A 15,691-nucleotide genomic window follows, 5' to 3' on the forward strand; every position below is an offset into this window, starting at 1 on the left:
ACATGCTTGGTCTTATAAAGTCTCCCAAGTAAATTGCTAGGACGGTACTAACGTAAGTAACCTTGCTCATGGAACAAATAAGACAACTGTAAGATAACCCCTGTCTTTATGCGATAATTTAATCTGAAATGATTGTAAAGGATAGTTCATACACGAGTATAAACTCCGCCCTTCACAACATGAAAACTGGATACCACAATTGACTACAAGTAACTTTGATTTCTGATCATTGCTCCATCAGTATATCTCCAAATACATTGCCAACAGAATCCTACTTTAAAAAGCTAAAAATATTGAAGACATTAGTTATATCTGGTTTTAAGTTTATGTTGAAATAGTGTTAATGACCTCATCAGGATAGTGCCATAAAAGAACTATTGACCCTAATAGTAACAGCAAATTGAATTGGTATTCAAAGTTGGTCATAAATCCATGTTGGTTGTGAGTTAATTGCTCAAATTAAAGGTGTAGGTGAAATTCAGCGGTCTTTGAAAGTAATTTAGCATATACTTATGGTCAAAAACTGTGATTGAACATCAGCGGTAGGGTGCATAATCAGCGGTCCTGCAGAGTCCCATATCCCTTCCGAGTCAGTAGCCTTACATTCACAAAATTAAAAAAAATAAAATGCAATCAAATAGAACAAAATCCATGTTTGTTATTTTTATATACAAACATACAAATTAGAAGCAGGTGTTAGACAATTTGGTCCCTTAAGCCTGCTCAGCCAGCCACTTTCCCACTTACCCCTGGTATCCTTTCACTCCCTTGTTAGTCAATCTACCTCTGTCTTAAAAATATGTAACGCCCTGCCTCCACTGCTCTCTGGGGAAAAGAGTTCCCCAGACCCGTGACCCTCTGAGAAAATATTTCTCCTCTCCTGTGGGAGACCCAAATTTTGTTCCGTGATTCTTGTCTCTCCCACAAGGGGAAACATTCTTTGGAATCTACTGTCAAGCAACCTCAGGATCTTGTATGGTTCAATAAGATCACCTCTCATTCTTAAATCCAATAGATACATGTCCAACTTGCCCAACCTTGGCTCATAAGATAATCCTTTCATCCAGAAATCAGTCAAATTAACTTTCTTTGAACTGCTACTTTTGCAATTATGTTAAAGAGGCCAAAACTGTGCACAGTACTCGTGTTGTGATCTCACCATTGCCTTGTATAACTGTAGGAAAACATCCCTATTTTATATTCCATACCCCTTGCAATAAATGGCAACATTCCATTTGCTTTTACTTGCTGTACGTGTATGTTAACTTTTGTGATTCATGTACCTTCTATCTATGCTAATTTGTTACTCCCTACACCATAAACTCTTATTTTGTGTAATAACGTTTGATGTGGCACCTTGTCAAATGTCTTTTGAAAATCCTGAGTATGTTCACAGGTTACCCTTTTACAGTTTATTTGAAAAGGGTTGTCTTTGGCTCCAGCACTTGGAAGGAAATGCTCATAAGGATCAAATACTTTGCTTAAGATTTAAAATATAAAAATATATTCTCATCTTGTGGAACTTCATGGTTTGTTCTGGTTCCGAGACTGGAACCCTGATGGGTAAACTTGCAAGTGTCAATCTTCAATATTATATATTTAAAATATATAATTTTTGAGAGTAACTTAATCTTTGGGTGTCATTGACTTCACAGATCACTGCAAGTTAGCTCTCATTATCTTGTAGATTCTAGGTGAGTGATATAAACCCGCCCAATTTATAACACAGCTAGCTAGTATTACAGCAAAGCAAAATCAAGAATATTTCTTAAGTCCACGATATCAATGAGGTTTTTTTATAGGATCTAGCATGTAAGAGGTGTTGGCATTTATTGGATGTCAAGCATAAAATGTGCTTGTACTAAATGTAATTGCCATTTTTATGGATACTTTTACACTTTTATGCTGTTAATCCTGGAAGTGCCATGACATATAATTCTGATGTCATTAGGATTTTGAGGGGATTTAGGTGACGACCATGACCTGATTTTAAACGTGGTTGGTAGTGTGTGGTAACCTTGATCTATGGAATTTTTGTTTGCTGAAAACTGACTGTTTAAAGCTGATTTTCAGCCAGTGAAAGAAAACCGGTTATTAAAAATCGTCCCTTCTTTCAAGATTGCTTCCTTAAAGGCACTGACAACATAAATTTCCCTTTTTTGAGAGAGGTGGATACAAGTAAAATAATTGATTCTGTTTGGTTCTAAGCTCCTCTAACTGGAAGAAAAATTGAGCTTTTAGGCTTCTTGAGTAATATCCCTACATAAAGGCATTGTTTGCACTCCAAGGAAACTCTGGGAAATACACTTCAGGGCATTTAAGACATGTTTTTAAAAAAATATATATTTTATTCAAAATTTTGTGGCCAAACATAACAGTACATAGTTTTTCTTTTGAACAACAACAAAGCAATATAAATAACCGTGGCCAATTTTAAACAAATAAATAAATAATATATAAACAAAAACAAAACTGAGTGGCAACTGCCTTGTCAAAAATAGTTACTCTCCAAAGACACAATCCAACAATCCAATATACATTACCTATAACAAGTGTCTATACATATACAATGACATCCCTGAGAGTCCGTCCGGTTCCTCCCCCTCCCACCTGGGTTGCTGCTGTTGTCTTCTTCTTTTCCATTCCCTTAGCTTTCTGTGAGGTAGTCGACAAACGGTTGCCACCGCCTGGTGAACCCTTGAGCCGAACCCCTTAATACGAACTTGATCCGTTCTAACTTTATAAACCCTGCCATGTCGTTTATCCAGGTCTCCACGCCCGGGGGTTTGGCTTCCTTCCACATTAACAATATCCTGCGCCGGGCTACTAGGGACGCAAAGGCCAAAACATCAGCCTCTCTCGCCTCCTGCACTCCCGGCTCTTCTGCAACCCCGAATATAGCCAACCCCCAGCTTGGTTCGACCCAGACCCCCACCACCTTCGAAAGCACCCTTGCCACCCCCACCCAGAACCCCTGTAGTGCCGGGCATGACCAGAACATGTGGGTGTGATTCGCTAGGCTTCTCGAGCATCTCCCACACCTATCCTCTACCCCCAAAAATTTACTGAGCCGTGCTCCAGTCATATGCGCCCTGTGTAGAACCTTGAATTGTATCAGGCTTAGCCTGGCACACGAGGACGATGTGTTTACCCTACGTAGGGCGTCAGCCCACAGCCCCTCCTCAATCTCCTCCCCCAGCTCTTCTTCCCATTTCCCTTTCAGCTCATCTACCATGATCTCCCCCCCCCCCCCCCCCCCCCCCTCCCTCATTTCCCTATATATGTCCGACACCTTACCATCCCCCACCCATGTCTCTGAGATCACTCTATCCTGCACCTCCTGCGTCGGGAGCTGTGGGAATTCACTCACCTGTTGCCTCGCAAAAGCCCTCAGTTGCATATACCGAAATGCATTCCCTTGGGGCAACCCATATTTTTCCGTCAGCGCACCCAGACTCGCAAACGTCCCATCTATGAACAGATCTCTCAATTGTACTACCCCAGCTCTTTGCCATGCTCCAAATCCCCCATCCATTCTCCCCGGAACAAACCTATGGTTATTTCTTATCGGGGACCGCACCGAGGCTCCCGTCTTTCCCCTATGCCGTCTCCACTGCCCCCAAATATTCAATGTCATTTAAGACATGTTAATAAATACACAGTCTGTAGGCCTTCCGATCCATAAAACTTGTGACATTTTGTGATGCTTTCTGTCCTTGGGATGCATTGCATGTTTTTAAACTAATGTGTATCCATTGTAGATAAATATATACCTCCACTTACATGAGTTTGTCAGTGGAAAGAAGCTTTGTGACTTTTTATTTGCTTAGCTGTCTTATTTTAGAAACCGTAATTCAATGTTTTTTTAAAAAATATGTTTATTAAGAATTTTTAAACAAAATTTTCAACCCTACAAACAAACCCCCCACCTCCCATAACACAAAAGAAAGAACGCTCGCATAGCAAAACATGAACATGGCAAGTCAATATGATACAGAACTTTGTACATTGGATTCCTCCCGTACATATCGGTTTTCCAGATCATTCATGTATTTTCTTGCTCAAATGCCCCCCAGAAAAAAAACCCTCCCCCCAAGAAAGATATCCCCCCCCGGGTTGCTGCTGCTGCTGTCCGACCTTCATCTAACGCTCCGCGAGATAGTCTAGGAACGGTTGCCACCGCCTGTAGAACCCCTGCGCAGACCCTCTCCAGGCAAACTTTATCCTCTCCAACTTGATAAACCCTGCCATATCATTTATCCAGGCCTCCACGCTGGGGGGGCTTCGCCTCTTTCCACATTAACAAGATCCTTCGCCGGGCTACTAGGGACGCAAAGGCCAGAATGCCGGCCTCTTTCGCCTCCTGCACTCCCGGCTCGTCCGCTACTCCAAATAGTGCTAGCCCCCAGCTTGGCTTGTCCCGGACTTTCACCACCTTAGATACTGTTCTCGCAACTCCCCTCCAGACCTCCTCCAGTGCCGGGCATGACCAAAACATATGGACATGGTTCGCCGGGCTTCCTGAGCACCTCCCACATCTGTCCTCCACCCCAAAGAACCTACTCAGCCTCGCCCCCGTCATGTGCGCTCTGTGAACTACCTTAAACTGTATCAGGCTGAGCCTGGCACATGAGGAAGAGGAATTAACCCTACTTAGGGCATCAGCCCACAGCCCTGCCTCAATCTCCTCCCCCAGCTCCTCTTCCCATTTACCCTTCAGCTCCTCGACCAAAGCCTCCCCCTCTTCTTCCATCTCCTGGTATATCGCTGACACCTTGCCCTCTCCGAACCATACCCCCAAAATCACCCTGTCTTGAATCCCCTGTGCCGGGAGCAGCGGGAATTCCCTCGCCTGCCGCCTCACAAACGCCCATACTTGCATGTACCTGAAAGCATTTCCCGGGGGTAGCCCAAACTTCTCCTCCAGCGCCCCTAAGCTCGCAAACGTCCCATCAATGAACAGGTCCCCCATTCTTTTAATCCCTGCCCTATGCCAGCTCTGAAACACCCCGTCCATCCTTCCCAGGACAAACCGATGGTTGTCTCTGATCGGGGACCACACGGAGGCTCCCATCGCACCCCTGTGCCGTCTCCACTGCCACCAGATCTTTAGCGTTGCCGCCACCACCGGGCTCGTGGTGTACCTTGTCGGTGAGAGCGGCAGCGGTGCCGTCACCAGCGCCCCCAGGCTCGTTCCTTTGCAGGACGCCATCTCCAACCTCTTCTATGCCGCCCCCTCTCCCTCCATCACCCACTTACGGATCATCGCCACGTTGGCTGCCCAATAGTAGCCACCCAGATTCGGCAACGCCAGCCCTCCTCTATCCCTACTTCACTCCAGGAACCCCCTCCTTACCCTCGGGGTCTTACTCGCCCACACAAAGCCCATGATGCTCCTGCCTACCCTCTTAAAAATGGCCTCGGTGATCACAATTGGAAGGCATTGAAATACAAAAAGAAACCTCCGAAGGACCACCATTTTAATCGACTGTACCCTGCCCGCTAGCGAGAGTGGCAACATGTCCCACCGTTTAAAGTCCTCATCCATCTGCTCCACCAGCCTCGTCAAGTTAAGTTTGTGCAGGGCCCTCCTAGCTACCTGGATCCCCAAGTATCGAAAGCGCCTATCCGCCCTCCTCAGCAGTAGGTCGTCTATCCCTCTTCCCTGATCCCCCGGATGCACCATAAGGAGCTCGCTCTTCCCTACATTGAGCTTAGAGCCCGAGAAGTCCCCAAACTCCCTTAGGATCTGCATGACCTTCACCATACCCTCCACTGGATCCGCCACATACAGCAACAGGTCGTCTGCATACAGCGACACTCGATGCTCCCCTCCCCCTCGGACCACCCCCCTCCATTTCCCAGACACCCTTAATGCCATGGCCAAAGGTTCAATTGCTAGTGCAAACAACAAGGGGGACAGGGGGCACCCCTGCCTCGTCCCTCGATACAACCGAAAATAGTCCGATCTTCGCCGATTCGTAATCACACTCGCCACCGGGGCTCTATATAGGAGTTTAACCCAACTGATAAACCCCTCTCCAACCCCAAACCTCCGCAACACTTCCCAATGATATTCCCACTCTACTCGGTCAAAGGCCTTCTCCGCGTCCATAGCTGCCTCTATCTCCGCCTCTCCCTCCACCGATGGCATCATTATCACATTTAGGAGCCTTCGCACATTGGTATTTAGCTGCCTACCCTTTACGAATCCCGTCTGGTCCTCGTGAATCACCCCCGGGACACAGTCCTCAATCCTCATAGCCAACATATTTGCCAGCAACTTAGCATCTACATTGAGGAGCGAGATCGGTCTATACGACCCGCATTGCAGTGGGTCCTTATCCCGCTTCAGGATCAAAGAGATCGTCGCCTCCGACATTGTCGGGGGCAGGGTCCCCCCTCCCTTGCCTCATTAAAAGTCCTTACCAGCAACGGGGCTAACAGGTCTACATACTTCCTACAGAACTCCACCGGGAACCCATCCGGCCCCGGGGCCTTCCCTGCCTGCATGCTCCCCAGTCCTTTAACCAGCTCCTCCACCCCAATTGGCACCCCCAAACCAGCCACCTCCTGCTCCTCCACCCTCGGGAACCTCAGATGGTCCAAGAATCGTCGCATCCCCTCTTTTCCCCCTGGGGGCTGGGAACCTATACAGCTCCTCGTAGAAGGCCTTGAATGCCTCATTCACTTGCACCGCACTCCGCACCGTAGTTCCCCTGCCACCCTTGACTCCTCCTATTTCCCTCGCTGCCATCCTCTTACGGAGCTGGTGTGCCAGCATCCGACTCGCCTTCTCCCCATATTCATACATCGCCCCCTGTGCCTTCCTCCACTGTGCCTCTGCCTTCCCCGTGGTCAACAGGTCGAACTCCGTCTGGAGACTTTGTCTCTCCCAGAGTAGTCCCTCATCAGGGGCCTCTGCATATCTCCTGTCCACCCTTAAAATCTCCCCCACTAACCTCTCCCTTTCCATGCCCTCTCTCTTCTCCCTATGAGCCCTGATGGAGATTAACTCTCCCCTGACCACCGCCTTCAGCGCCTCCCATACTACTCCCACCTGCACCTCCCCGTTGTCGTTGGCCTCCAGATACCTTTCGATGCACCCCCGCACCCTCCTACACACTTCCTCGTCTGCCAGCAGTCCCACATCCAGCTGCCACAGCGGGCGTTGGTCCCTCTCTTCCCCCAGCTCTAGCTCCACCCAATGCGGGGCGTGGTCTGAAATGGCTATGGCCAAATACTCCGTTCCCTCCACTTTCGGGATCAATGCCCTGCCCAGAACAAAAAAATCTATCCGGGAGTAGGCCTTATGTACATGGGAGAAAAAAGAAAATTCTCTGGCCAAAGGCCTGGCAAATCTCCACGGATCTACTCCCCCCATCTGATCCATAAACCCCCTGAGCACCTTGGCCGGAGCCGGCCTCTTCCCCGTCCTAGATCTGGAACGATCTAATGAAATTAAAATCTCTTATTGTCACAAGTAGGCTTCAAATGAAGTTACTGTGAAAAGCCCCTAGTCGCCACATTCCAGCGCCTGTTCGGGGAGGCTGTTACGGGAATTGAACCGTGCTGCTGGCCTGCCTTGGACTGCTTTCAAAGCCAGCGATTTAGCCCTGTGCTAAACAGCCCCTGTCCACCCTTAAAATCTGCTGGGTCCAACACCGTGTTGAAATCCCCACCCATTATCAAGTTCCCTACCTCCAAGTCCGGAATACGCCCCAACATCCGTTTCATGAATCCAGCATCGCCCCAGTTCGGGGTATACATTTACCAATACTACCCCCGTCCCCTGCAACCTACCGCTCACCATCACGTATCGGCCTCCATTGTCCGCTACTATGTTCTTGGCCTCAAACGACACCCGCTTCCCCACCAGTATTGCCACCCCTCTATTCTTCTCATCCAGCCCCGAATGGAACACCTGTCCTACCCATCCCTTAACCTGACCTGATCTGCCACCTTCAGATGTGTCTCCTGAAGCATGACCACTTCTGCCTTCAGTCCCTTTTAAGTGCGCGAACACTCGGGCCCTATTAACCGGCCAATTTATGCCCCTCACATTCCACGTGATCAGCCGGATTTGCGCCCCCCCCCCCCGCCCGCCGACTAGCCATCTCCTATCTTAGGCCAGTCCCGTGCCCGCGTCTCCCGCACCCTCCAATCCCCCAGAAGGGGAACCCCCGCACCGACCACCTCTTCCATTTTCAGTTCCCCCTCGGCCAGTGCTGCAGCAACCCTATTATCCTTCTTTCTTTCCCCCCCCCCGGCTAGACTCACATCTAGCTCTTTTGTTCCCCCCATACTACTTCTGTGAGTCAGCTGACTTCTGCTGACCCCGGCTTCCCCCGCCTTCCCGTTGATCTCCCCGTGTGGGAATCTCTCCTCCTCCTTGCGTTCCTCCATCCCCCCCCCCCCTCCCTAGCGCGGGAAAAGGCCCACGCTTTCCTGAGCCAGCCCCGCCCCCTGTGGCGCAGCTCCAGTTGCGGCCTTATCCCAGTTTCCCCCATCCCCGAGCCTTGCCTCCCTCCAGCACCGACGCTCACATTCCCCACTATCTCATCAAAAGAAAAAGTAACTCTTCCCCCATCCATCATCCCACCCGTGAAACATTCTTTACCCATGTTTACAACCCTGTATACAATCAACATCCCCCCCCCCCCCCCCCACAACCACAGCCCCTCAGTTCGAGTCCAATTTTTCCGTTTGGATAAAGGTCCAAGCCTCTTCTGGCGTCTCAAAATAGTGGTGTCGGTCCTGATAAGTGACCCACAGTCGTGCAGACTGCAGCATCCCGAATCTCACTCTTTTTTTTTTATGCAGCACCGCCTTGGCCCGGTTGAAGCCAGCTCTCCTCTTTGCCACCTCCGCACTCCAGTCCTGGTAGACTCGGATCACCGCATTCTCCCATCTACTGCTCCGCACCTTGGCCCATCTCAGGACACTCTCTTTGTCCGCGAAGCGATGGAACCTCGCCACTATCGCCCTTGGCGGCTCGCCAGCCTTGGGTCTCCTCGCCAGGACCCGGTGAGCCCCTTCTAGCTCCAGGGGGCTCGGAGAGACCTCCGCACCCATCAGCGAATGGAGCATCATGCTCACATACGCCCCGGCATCAGCCCCCTCCACTCCTTCGAGGAGACCCAGAATCCGGAGATTCTTCCTCCTCGACCTGTTCTCCAGGACCTCGAGTCTCTCGGCCCACCTCTTGTGCACCGCCTCGTGCGCCTCCATCTTTACCGTCAGGCCCAGGATCTCGTCCTCGTTCTCATTGGTTTTATCCCTCACCTCACGGAGCTTCACCGCCTGGGCCTTCTGGGTCTCGATCGCCCCTCGATCGCCAACAGCATTGGCGCCAGCACCTCCTTTTTAAGCTCCTCCACGCAGCGCCTGAGGAACTCCTGCTGGCCCGGCCCTCATGCTGCTCGATCTCCGTCCTCCGCCATCTTGGTTTTTTCCCCTTGTTTTTGCCGCTGCTCCAAAGCCTCTTTCTCCGTCGCTCCACCGCCAATCCCCGCCATACGACTTAAGGGGGGGGGCCTTACTTCACCTTCCCACATGGGATTCAATCAAAAAATTTCCGTTGGGGCTCCTCCGGAGAGCCCAAAAGTCTGTTGTAGCGGGAGCTGCCGAAATGTGCGGCTTAGCTCCGCATCGCCGCAACCGCAAGTCTCCCCGTAATTCAATGTTAACAAGTGTTTTTAAAAAAGCCCAAAAAATTGTAGACCTATGGAATTTTGTAAAGCCCCAAATGTTACAAATGGGCTTACTTTTGATGGCCATGATTTTATAGGAACTCTGGGGATAGGATGGTGTGAAACTGAAGGTGTATTGCAATTTTCTTTCCCGTTTTGATGCTCATCAAGGGAATGAGATAGCAGTTCTATAATATGGCGTGACTTTCATCTCTGTGCCCAGTGACAACATTAAGTACCTCAAAGACAGGTAAGTAATACAGTGATACCAAGCCCAATATTGTGCCTTAATGTCAGCTCCTGACTAACTGCTCCTACCATCTGCTCTTCTATACGTGTAAGTTTGTTGTTCCCCATTCTTGTCCCGTCCCCGTCCCCCATGAAGAAAAAATGAAGTGCATTGAGTAGAGAGAGTGTTCAGAGAAGTTCAGGAAATTTATAGGCCATAAGATATAGGAGCAGAATTAGGCCATTTCATCCATTGAGTCTACACCACCATTCAATCATGGCTGAGTAATTGGATTGGTGAACAAAAATTGCTACAAAAATGTTGGGCTTTAGTATCCATTGCAAATAGAGAATATTTTTAAACGATGAAAATATTGTACAGCCCTGCAGATTGGCCACCAATGTAAACTGGTGGTATACCATCTTGCCAAAATTCTAAACCAGAACCATTCATCCTGTACATTGGTACCCAGTTTTTAAGTGTTCAGACCACGAAAGGTGAAGTATTGTGAATTTCATCCATACCATTGAGAGCATATTCATCTGATCACTGGATGATAAATGCTTAAATATAGATCAATGTTCACAATCTAAATTTGTGTAGTGATGTCAACGCTAAGGTTTATTATTATTCAGAAAAATTAAAATAGCCGGAATAATTTTGATCTATTTTGTAGATGAAATTGTGACACGAAAAAGGTCCAAGTCTGAAGATGCGGAAAGCAGTATATCCAAACGGTGTCGGTTTTCTGAAGATGAATACGAGGCTGCTTTAAAAGTGAAGATCACTGCCAGAGGGGAGATCCGCGAGACGCTGGAGAAGGTATGTGACCTGGGGTGGGATTCTCCGACCCCCCGCCCGGGCTGGGGGGGCGACGTGAATCTCGCTCTGACGCCTGCTGCCGAATACTCCAGTGCCGTTTTTTTTGGCGGGGGCGGGAATTGCGCCAGTCGGGGGCCGTTGGCAACGCCCCCCCCCCCCCCCCCCCCCCCCCCCCCCCCCGGTGATTCTCCGCTCCGCGATGGGCCGAGCGTCCGCCCGTTTTCGTCCAGTCCCGCCAACGTAAATTACACAAGGTTCTTACTGGCGGGACCTGGCTCTGCGGGTGGCCTGCGGAGTCCGGCGGGGGGGTCCACGGTGGCCTGGCCCGCAATCGAGGCCCACCGATCCGCGGGCGGGCCTGTGCCGTGGGGGCACTCTTTACCTCCGCGCCAGCCGCTGTAAGGCTCCGCCATGGCTGTCGCAGAGAAGAACCCACCTGCGCATGCTCTGGGATCACGCTGGCGTGCCCGCGCATGCGCCAACTCGCGCCGGCATAGGCCCTTCTGCGCTGGTTGGCACGGCACCAACCCTGCCGGCGCCGGCCTAGCCTCCGGAAGTGCAGAGGATTCCGCACCTTCCGGCAGCCCGTCGCCGGAGTGGTTCATGCCACTCCTCAGCGCCGGTACGGCCCGCCCGCCGGATACCGGAGAATCCCAGCCATGAAACTTTGTGTCAGTGGTTCACTCTTCTGCCCATGTCATTTGGGAGAACACAGTAAGAAGTCTTACAACACCAGGTTAAAGTCCAACAGGTTTGTTTCGATGTCACTAGCTTTCGGAGCGCTGCTCCTTCCTCAGGTGAATGAAGAGGTATGTTCCAGAAACATATATATAGACAGATTCAAAGATGTCAGACAATGCTTGGAATACGAGCATTAGCAGGTGATTAAATCTTTACAGATCCAGAGATGGGGTAACCCCAGGTTAAAGAGGTGTGAATTGTGTCAAGCCAGGACAGTTGGTAGGATTTTGCAGGCCAGATGGTGGGGGATGAATGTAATGCGACATGAATCCCAGGTCCCGGTTGAGGCCGCACTCATGTGTGCGGAACTTGGCCCCATCTCTGGATCTGTAAAGATTTAATCACCTGCTAATGCTCGCATTCCAAGCATTGTCTGGCATCTTTGAATCTGTCTATATATATATATATATATATATATATATATATATATATGTGTGTGTGTGTTTCTGGAACATACCTCTTCATTCACCTGAGGAAGGAGCAGCGCTCCGAAAGCTGGTGACATTGAAACAAATCTGTTGGACTTTAACCTGGTGTTGTAAGACTTCTTACTGTGCTCAACGCTGGCATCTCCACAATTTGGGAGAACATCATTTGATTACGTTTCATCAAGGAGTGAGTTCAGTCATCCTACTTTTCAACTACATGTTTTGCTACCATTGCCTCTGTTGTCTTTGTACAGAGGAAGTCAGCTAGTAAACTTGTAGTTTTTTGTAAAGTTTTAAAATAATTTGTTTTTGACATATTGTTTGTAGACATTTCAAAGTGGCCCTTCCAGTAAGGTTGTGTTTCTTTTAATCTTTTTGCATCCCACTGAACATAGGTGACAGTAGGTTAGTATTGATGTTTATTCTATACAGGAGCAGTAAATTTAATCCCATGTGTCTTCACTGTTCGTACGACCCTTAATTCCCTTTCCTTCAAACACCCAGCCAAACTGGCAGAGACCATATCAACATGAAACCAGTAACACTCCAAGAGCATTCCATTGCCTCACAGTCTCCTCTCTTGTGTGGTACATAAAAATGTATTGCTCTGACAATTTAAATTGTTCATATTAATTTGTGATGAGTTTGCTGCCTTTGCTGATTGGGAACCATAATACAAACATTGCTGCTTTTAACTTCGGTTGCCAGTACGCAAAAGGTTTCTTTAGACGGCACCAGATTGACAGGTACATGAATTAAACACCATAACCCTGACAGCCATGCAGTGCATTTATTCTCATACCCCAAGACAACATTCAGCAGCATCACCAACCGCTATTATGACATCTGATATGACTGCGACAAAGGGAAGCTTTTCTTCCTCATCCTTCTCCAATTGTCTGCAGCCTGTGATGTAGTTGACCTCACAATACTCTCCCTCCATTGTCGTCCAACTCTGTGGAACAGCTTTGACTTGCTTCCTTTCTTAACTATCACTTGCAATGGTTTCTCACCCTTCTCTGTATTACCTCTGTCCCCCAAGGACCTATCCTTGGCCCCCTCCTATTTTTCATCTAAATCCTGCCCCTCGATGATGTCAACTAAAACACAAAAGTGAGTTTGCACCTGTATGCTGATGAACACCAAGCTCTCAACTCATCCACTGTTGCTAAATTATCAGACTGTTATCTGACAGGAGTACTGGATGAGCAGATTAAATATTGGGAAGGTGAGAAACAGTATTTTTGGTCTCTACTCCAAACTCCATCCCTCTTCCTGCAACAGACTGAGATTAAATCAGTTTGGCTGCAAGCTATGTGTCATATTTTGTTTTGTTAATGCTCCTGTGAAGGATATTGGGACATTTTAATAGATTAAAGGTGCTAAATAAATAGAAATTATATAATTTGATGCAAATTCTCAGTAAAATACTGCCTGCTAATCTTTGAGTGGAAGGGAAATAAGCAATCAATGTAGATCATTTGAAACTGATTAATGGGGGAAAGATCAATCTAGTTTGTGGTGAGTAACTATTTTTTTTTTAATGCAGATTGTTCAGCAGATTATTGAAGAACGCATCAGTTCCATGCAGAGTGGTGTTTTCGACAAGAAGCTGGCAGAGCTGAAAAACAGAGTAGAAAAAATTGAGTGCAACGCAAGGCATGAATCGTTAATCAGTGGCTTACAGGTTAGTGCTCTAAATTTTTTTTTAAAATTGAAGCCTTCAAAAATGGGCAGTTACCAATAGCTATCAATATAATGGGAAAACAAAAATACTCATTACTCAATATTGTCAGGTGACTTGCCTCTTAGCGCTCACAATAGTTGTAGAGGGTTCTAATACAAGAGATGTTTTTTGTTTTGGTTACATTGTGATGGGGATAAAGACATGTATGATTTATTAAACACAATTTACTGAAAATTCTATTTGTGATGATCTCTCCTCATGGAGCAATTTGTCATCTTACTTTCCTTGAGCAACGCCATGTTAAGTCTAATATTTGAAATCTTATGTTGAAAATTATTTCCGTTCATATCACCATGAATATAGAGGAGTCCTATTAATTAATAACTCTCCGATGAACTACTGGGATGTAACAATATCAATAAAGAGGTGTGAAACATCAAACAAGAAATATACCACCTAATCGATGTACACTTGTAGTTCCCAAACCTTTTTGGTTGTGTACCCTTATTCAGATTTACCAACTTTTGTGCATTCCCCTACTGGCAATCTCTTTTTCATTTACTCCTGTAATGACCTGATATTTTATGAATCATTATAGTTATGTTTTATGATGGGCACATATTTACCTGTAATAATTTTGACTTGCCATTAATGTGATGGATGAGCTTATTTGTTGGAGCATAAGCACTTGAAGTTGGGAGAAATGGCTGACAATTTTGGTCGCAAACTGTTTTCAACACACATATGGCGATGACACTTCGATTTCCTTCCAGTGAATGCCAAAAGTCATCTTTCACAAGTGGAAAGTGATTTCTGAGAGTTCATTACTCCAGATGTAATCTCCAATAACAGGTTTTCTCTCCTTTGCTCACTGCTCCTCGAATCATAGGCTTCCTCTTCCTGCTTGTTGCTTTTCCAATCACTACTGCATTGTTTTCTACTGTCTAGACTCTGCTTTTATTGGAATTATGTTCAGTTATACTCTAACTCGCTGCTGTCAACAGCCCATGGTCTGGGAATCCCTGGATAACGGCGAGGGGGCAGCAGAGGTCAAAACATTTCTCATCCCTGAAAATATTGAAACATAATTGCACAATTTCTCATGTGCCGCAAGGGGCATGTGTAACCCACTTTGGGAACCACCGTATACTATACCTCTGAATGTTGCCAATTACCCGTTTGTTCAGACAGTAGTTAAATCGATATTTGATAGCTAGTTTGCCTCTGCTACCTATTGTGACTGATAACCTTTTTTTAAAAAATAAATTTAGAGTACCCCATTCTTTTTTCCAAATAAGGGGCAATTTAGCATGGCCAATCCACCTACCCTGCACATCTTTTGGCGTTGTGTGGTGAAACCCATGCAGACACGGGGAGAATATGCAAACTCCACGCGGACAGTGACCCGGTGCCGGGATTGAACCCAGGTCCTCGGTGCTGTGAGGCAGCTGTGCTAAACACTGTGCCAGTGCCGGCATGTGACTGATAACATGATGAACCAGTGAATGAGATGCGGTATCATGACGGATGTGTGTTTGTATATCAGAAAATGCAGTGTCATTAAAAGTGCAGTTTATGGGAGGAAAAATAAGTACTAACCAACTTGCGTATATTCATACTCTCAGGCCATCCCAGTTAATTACTTTTGGAGTGTAGTATTCCCTAATGTAGGAAACATGGCAGCTAATTTGCAATCCTAACATTTCACAAACAATGAGATTACGACCAAATAATCCGTTTTGGTGATATTGAGTACACTTGAAGCTTTTACTTCTTTTGGGTGCTAACTGTCTTGTATGCATTTCCAGCAATGCTTGCAGTCATTTAAAAACAACCCAAGTAATAACTGTTGTATCCAGAATAAAACTTAATTGGCCTGAGTGCATGAGACCCCTTGGGTATTATTTTGTGTCTCTTTTTAAGGAAAACTATTGTGCTTTTGACTTTTCCACAGGCAAAACTCATGCAGATAGAAAAAAGGCTGGGCTCAGCAAATCAAGCTCGCAATGATTCTGCCTCGAAAAAAGTGCAAGAGGTAGGTACCAACTGGGACTATTGCTTAATTGCTTCTGAAAAATAATGTGCTTGGGCC

The 15,691-nt window shown here is 47.2% G+C and overlaps 1 protein-coding gene across 12 annotated transcripts in view; it reads left to right on the top strand.

The window, feature by feature from the left end:
- Positions 1-15,691, top strand: part of LOC140403903 (activating transcription factor 7-interacting protein 1-like) — a 256,189-nt gene that overhangs the window by 136,480 nt on the left and 104,018 nt on the right. For all 12 annotated transcript variants that reach the window (XM_072492132.1, XM_072492126.1, XM_072492134.1 and 9 more), the window contains 3 exons: positions 10,598-10,743; positions 13,462-13,599; positions 15,554-15,634. In XM_072492132.1, the coding sequence (XP_072348233.1) occupies positions 10,598-10,743; positions 13,462-13,599; positions 15,554-15,634 (365 nt within the window). The remainder of the gene's footprint in view (positions 1-10,597; positions 10,744-13,461; positions 13,600-15,553; positions 15,635-15,691) is intronic.

The sequence above is a fragment of the Scyliorhinus torazame genome, chromosome 29 (genome assembly GCF_047496885.1).
Source record: "Scyliorhinus torazame isolate Kashiwa2021f chromosome 29, sScyTor2.1, whole genome shotgun sequence".
NCBI lineage: Eukaryota > Metazoa > Chordata > Chondrichthyes > Carcharhiniformes > Scyliorhinidae > Scyliorhinus > Scyliorhinus torazame.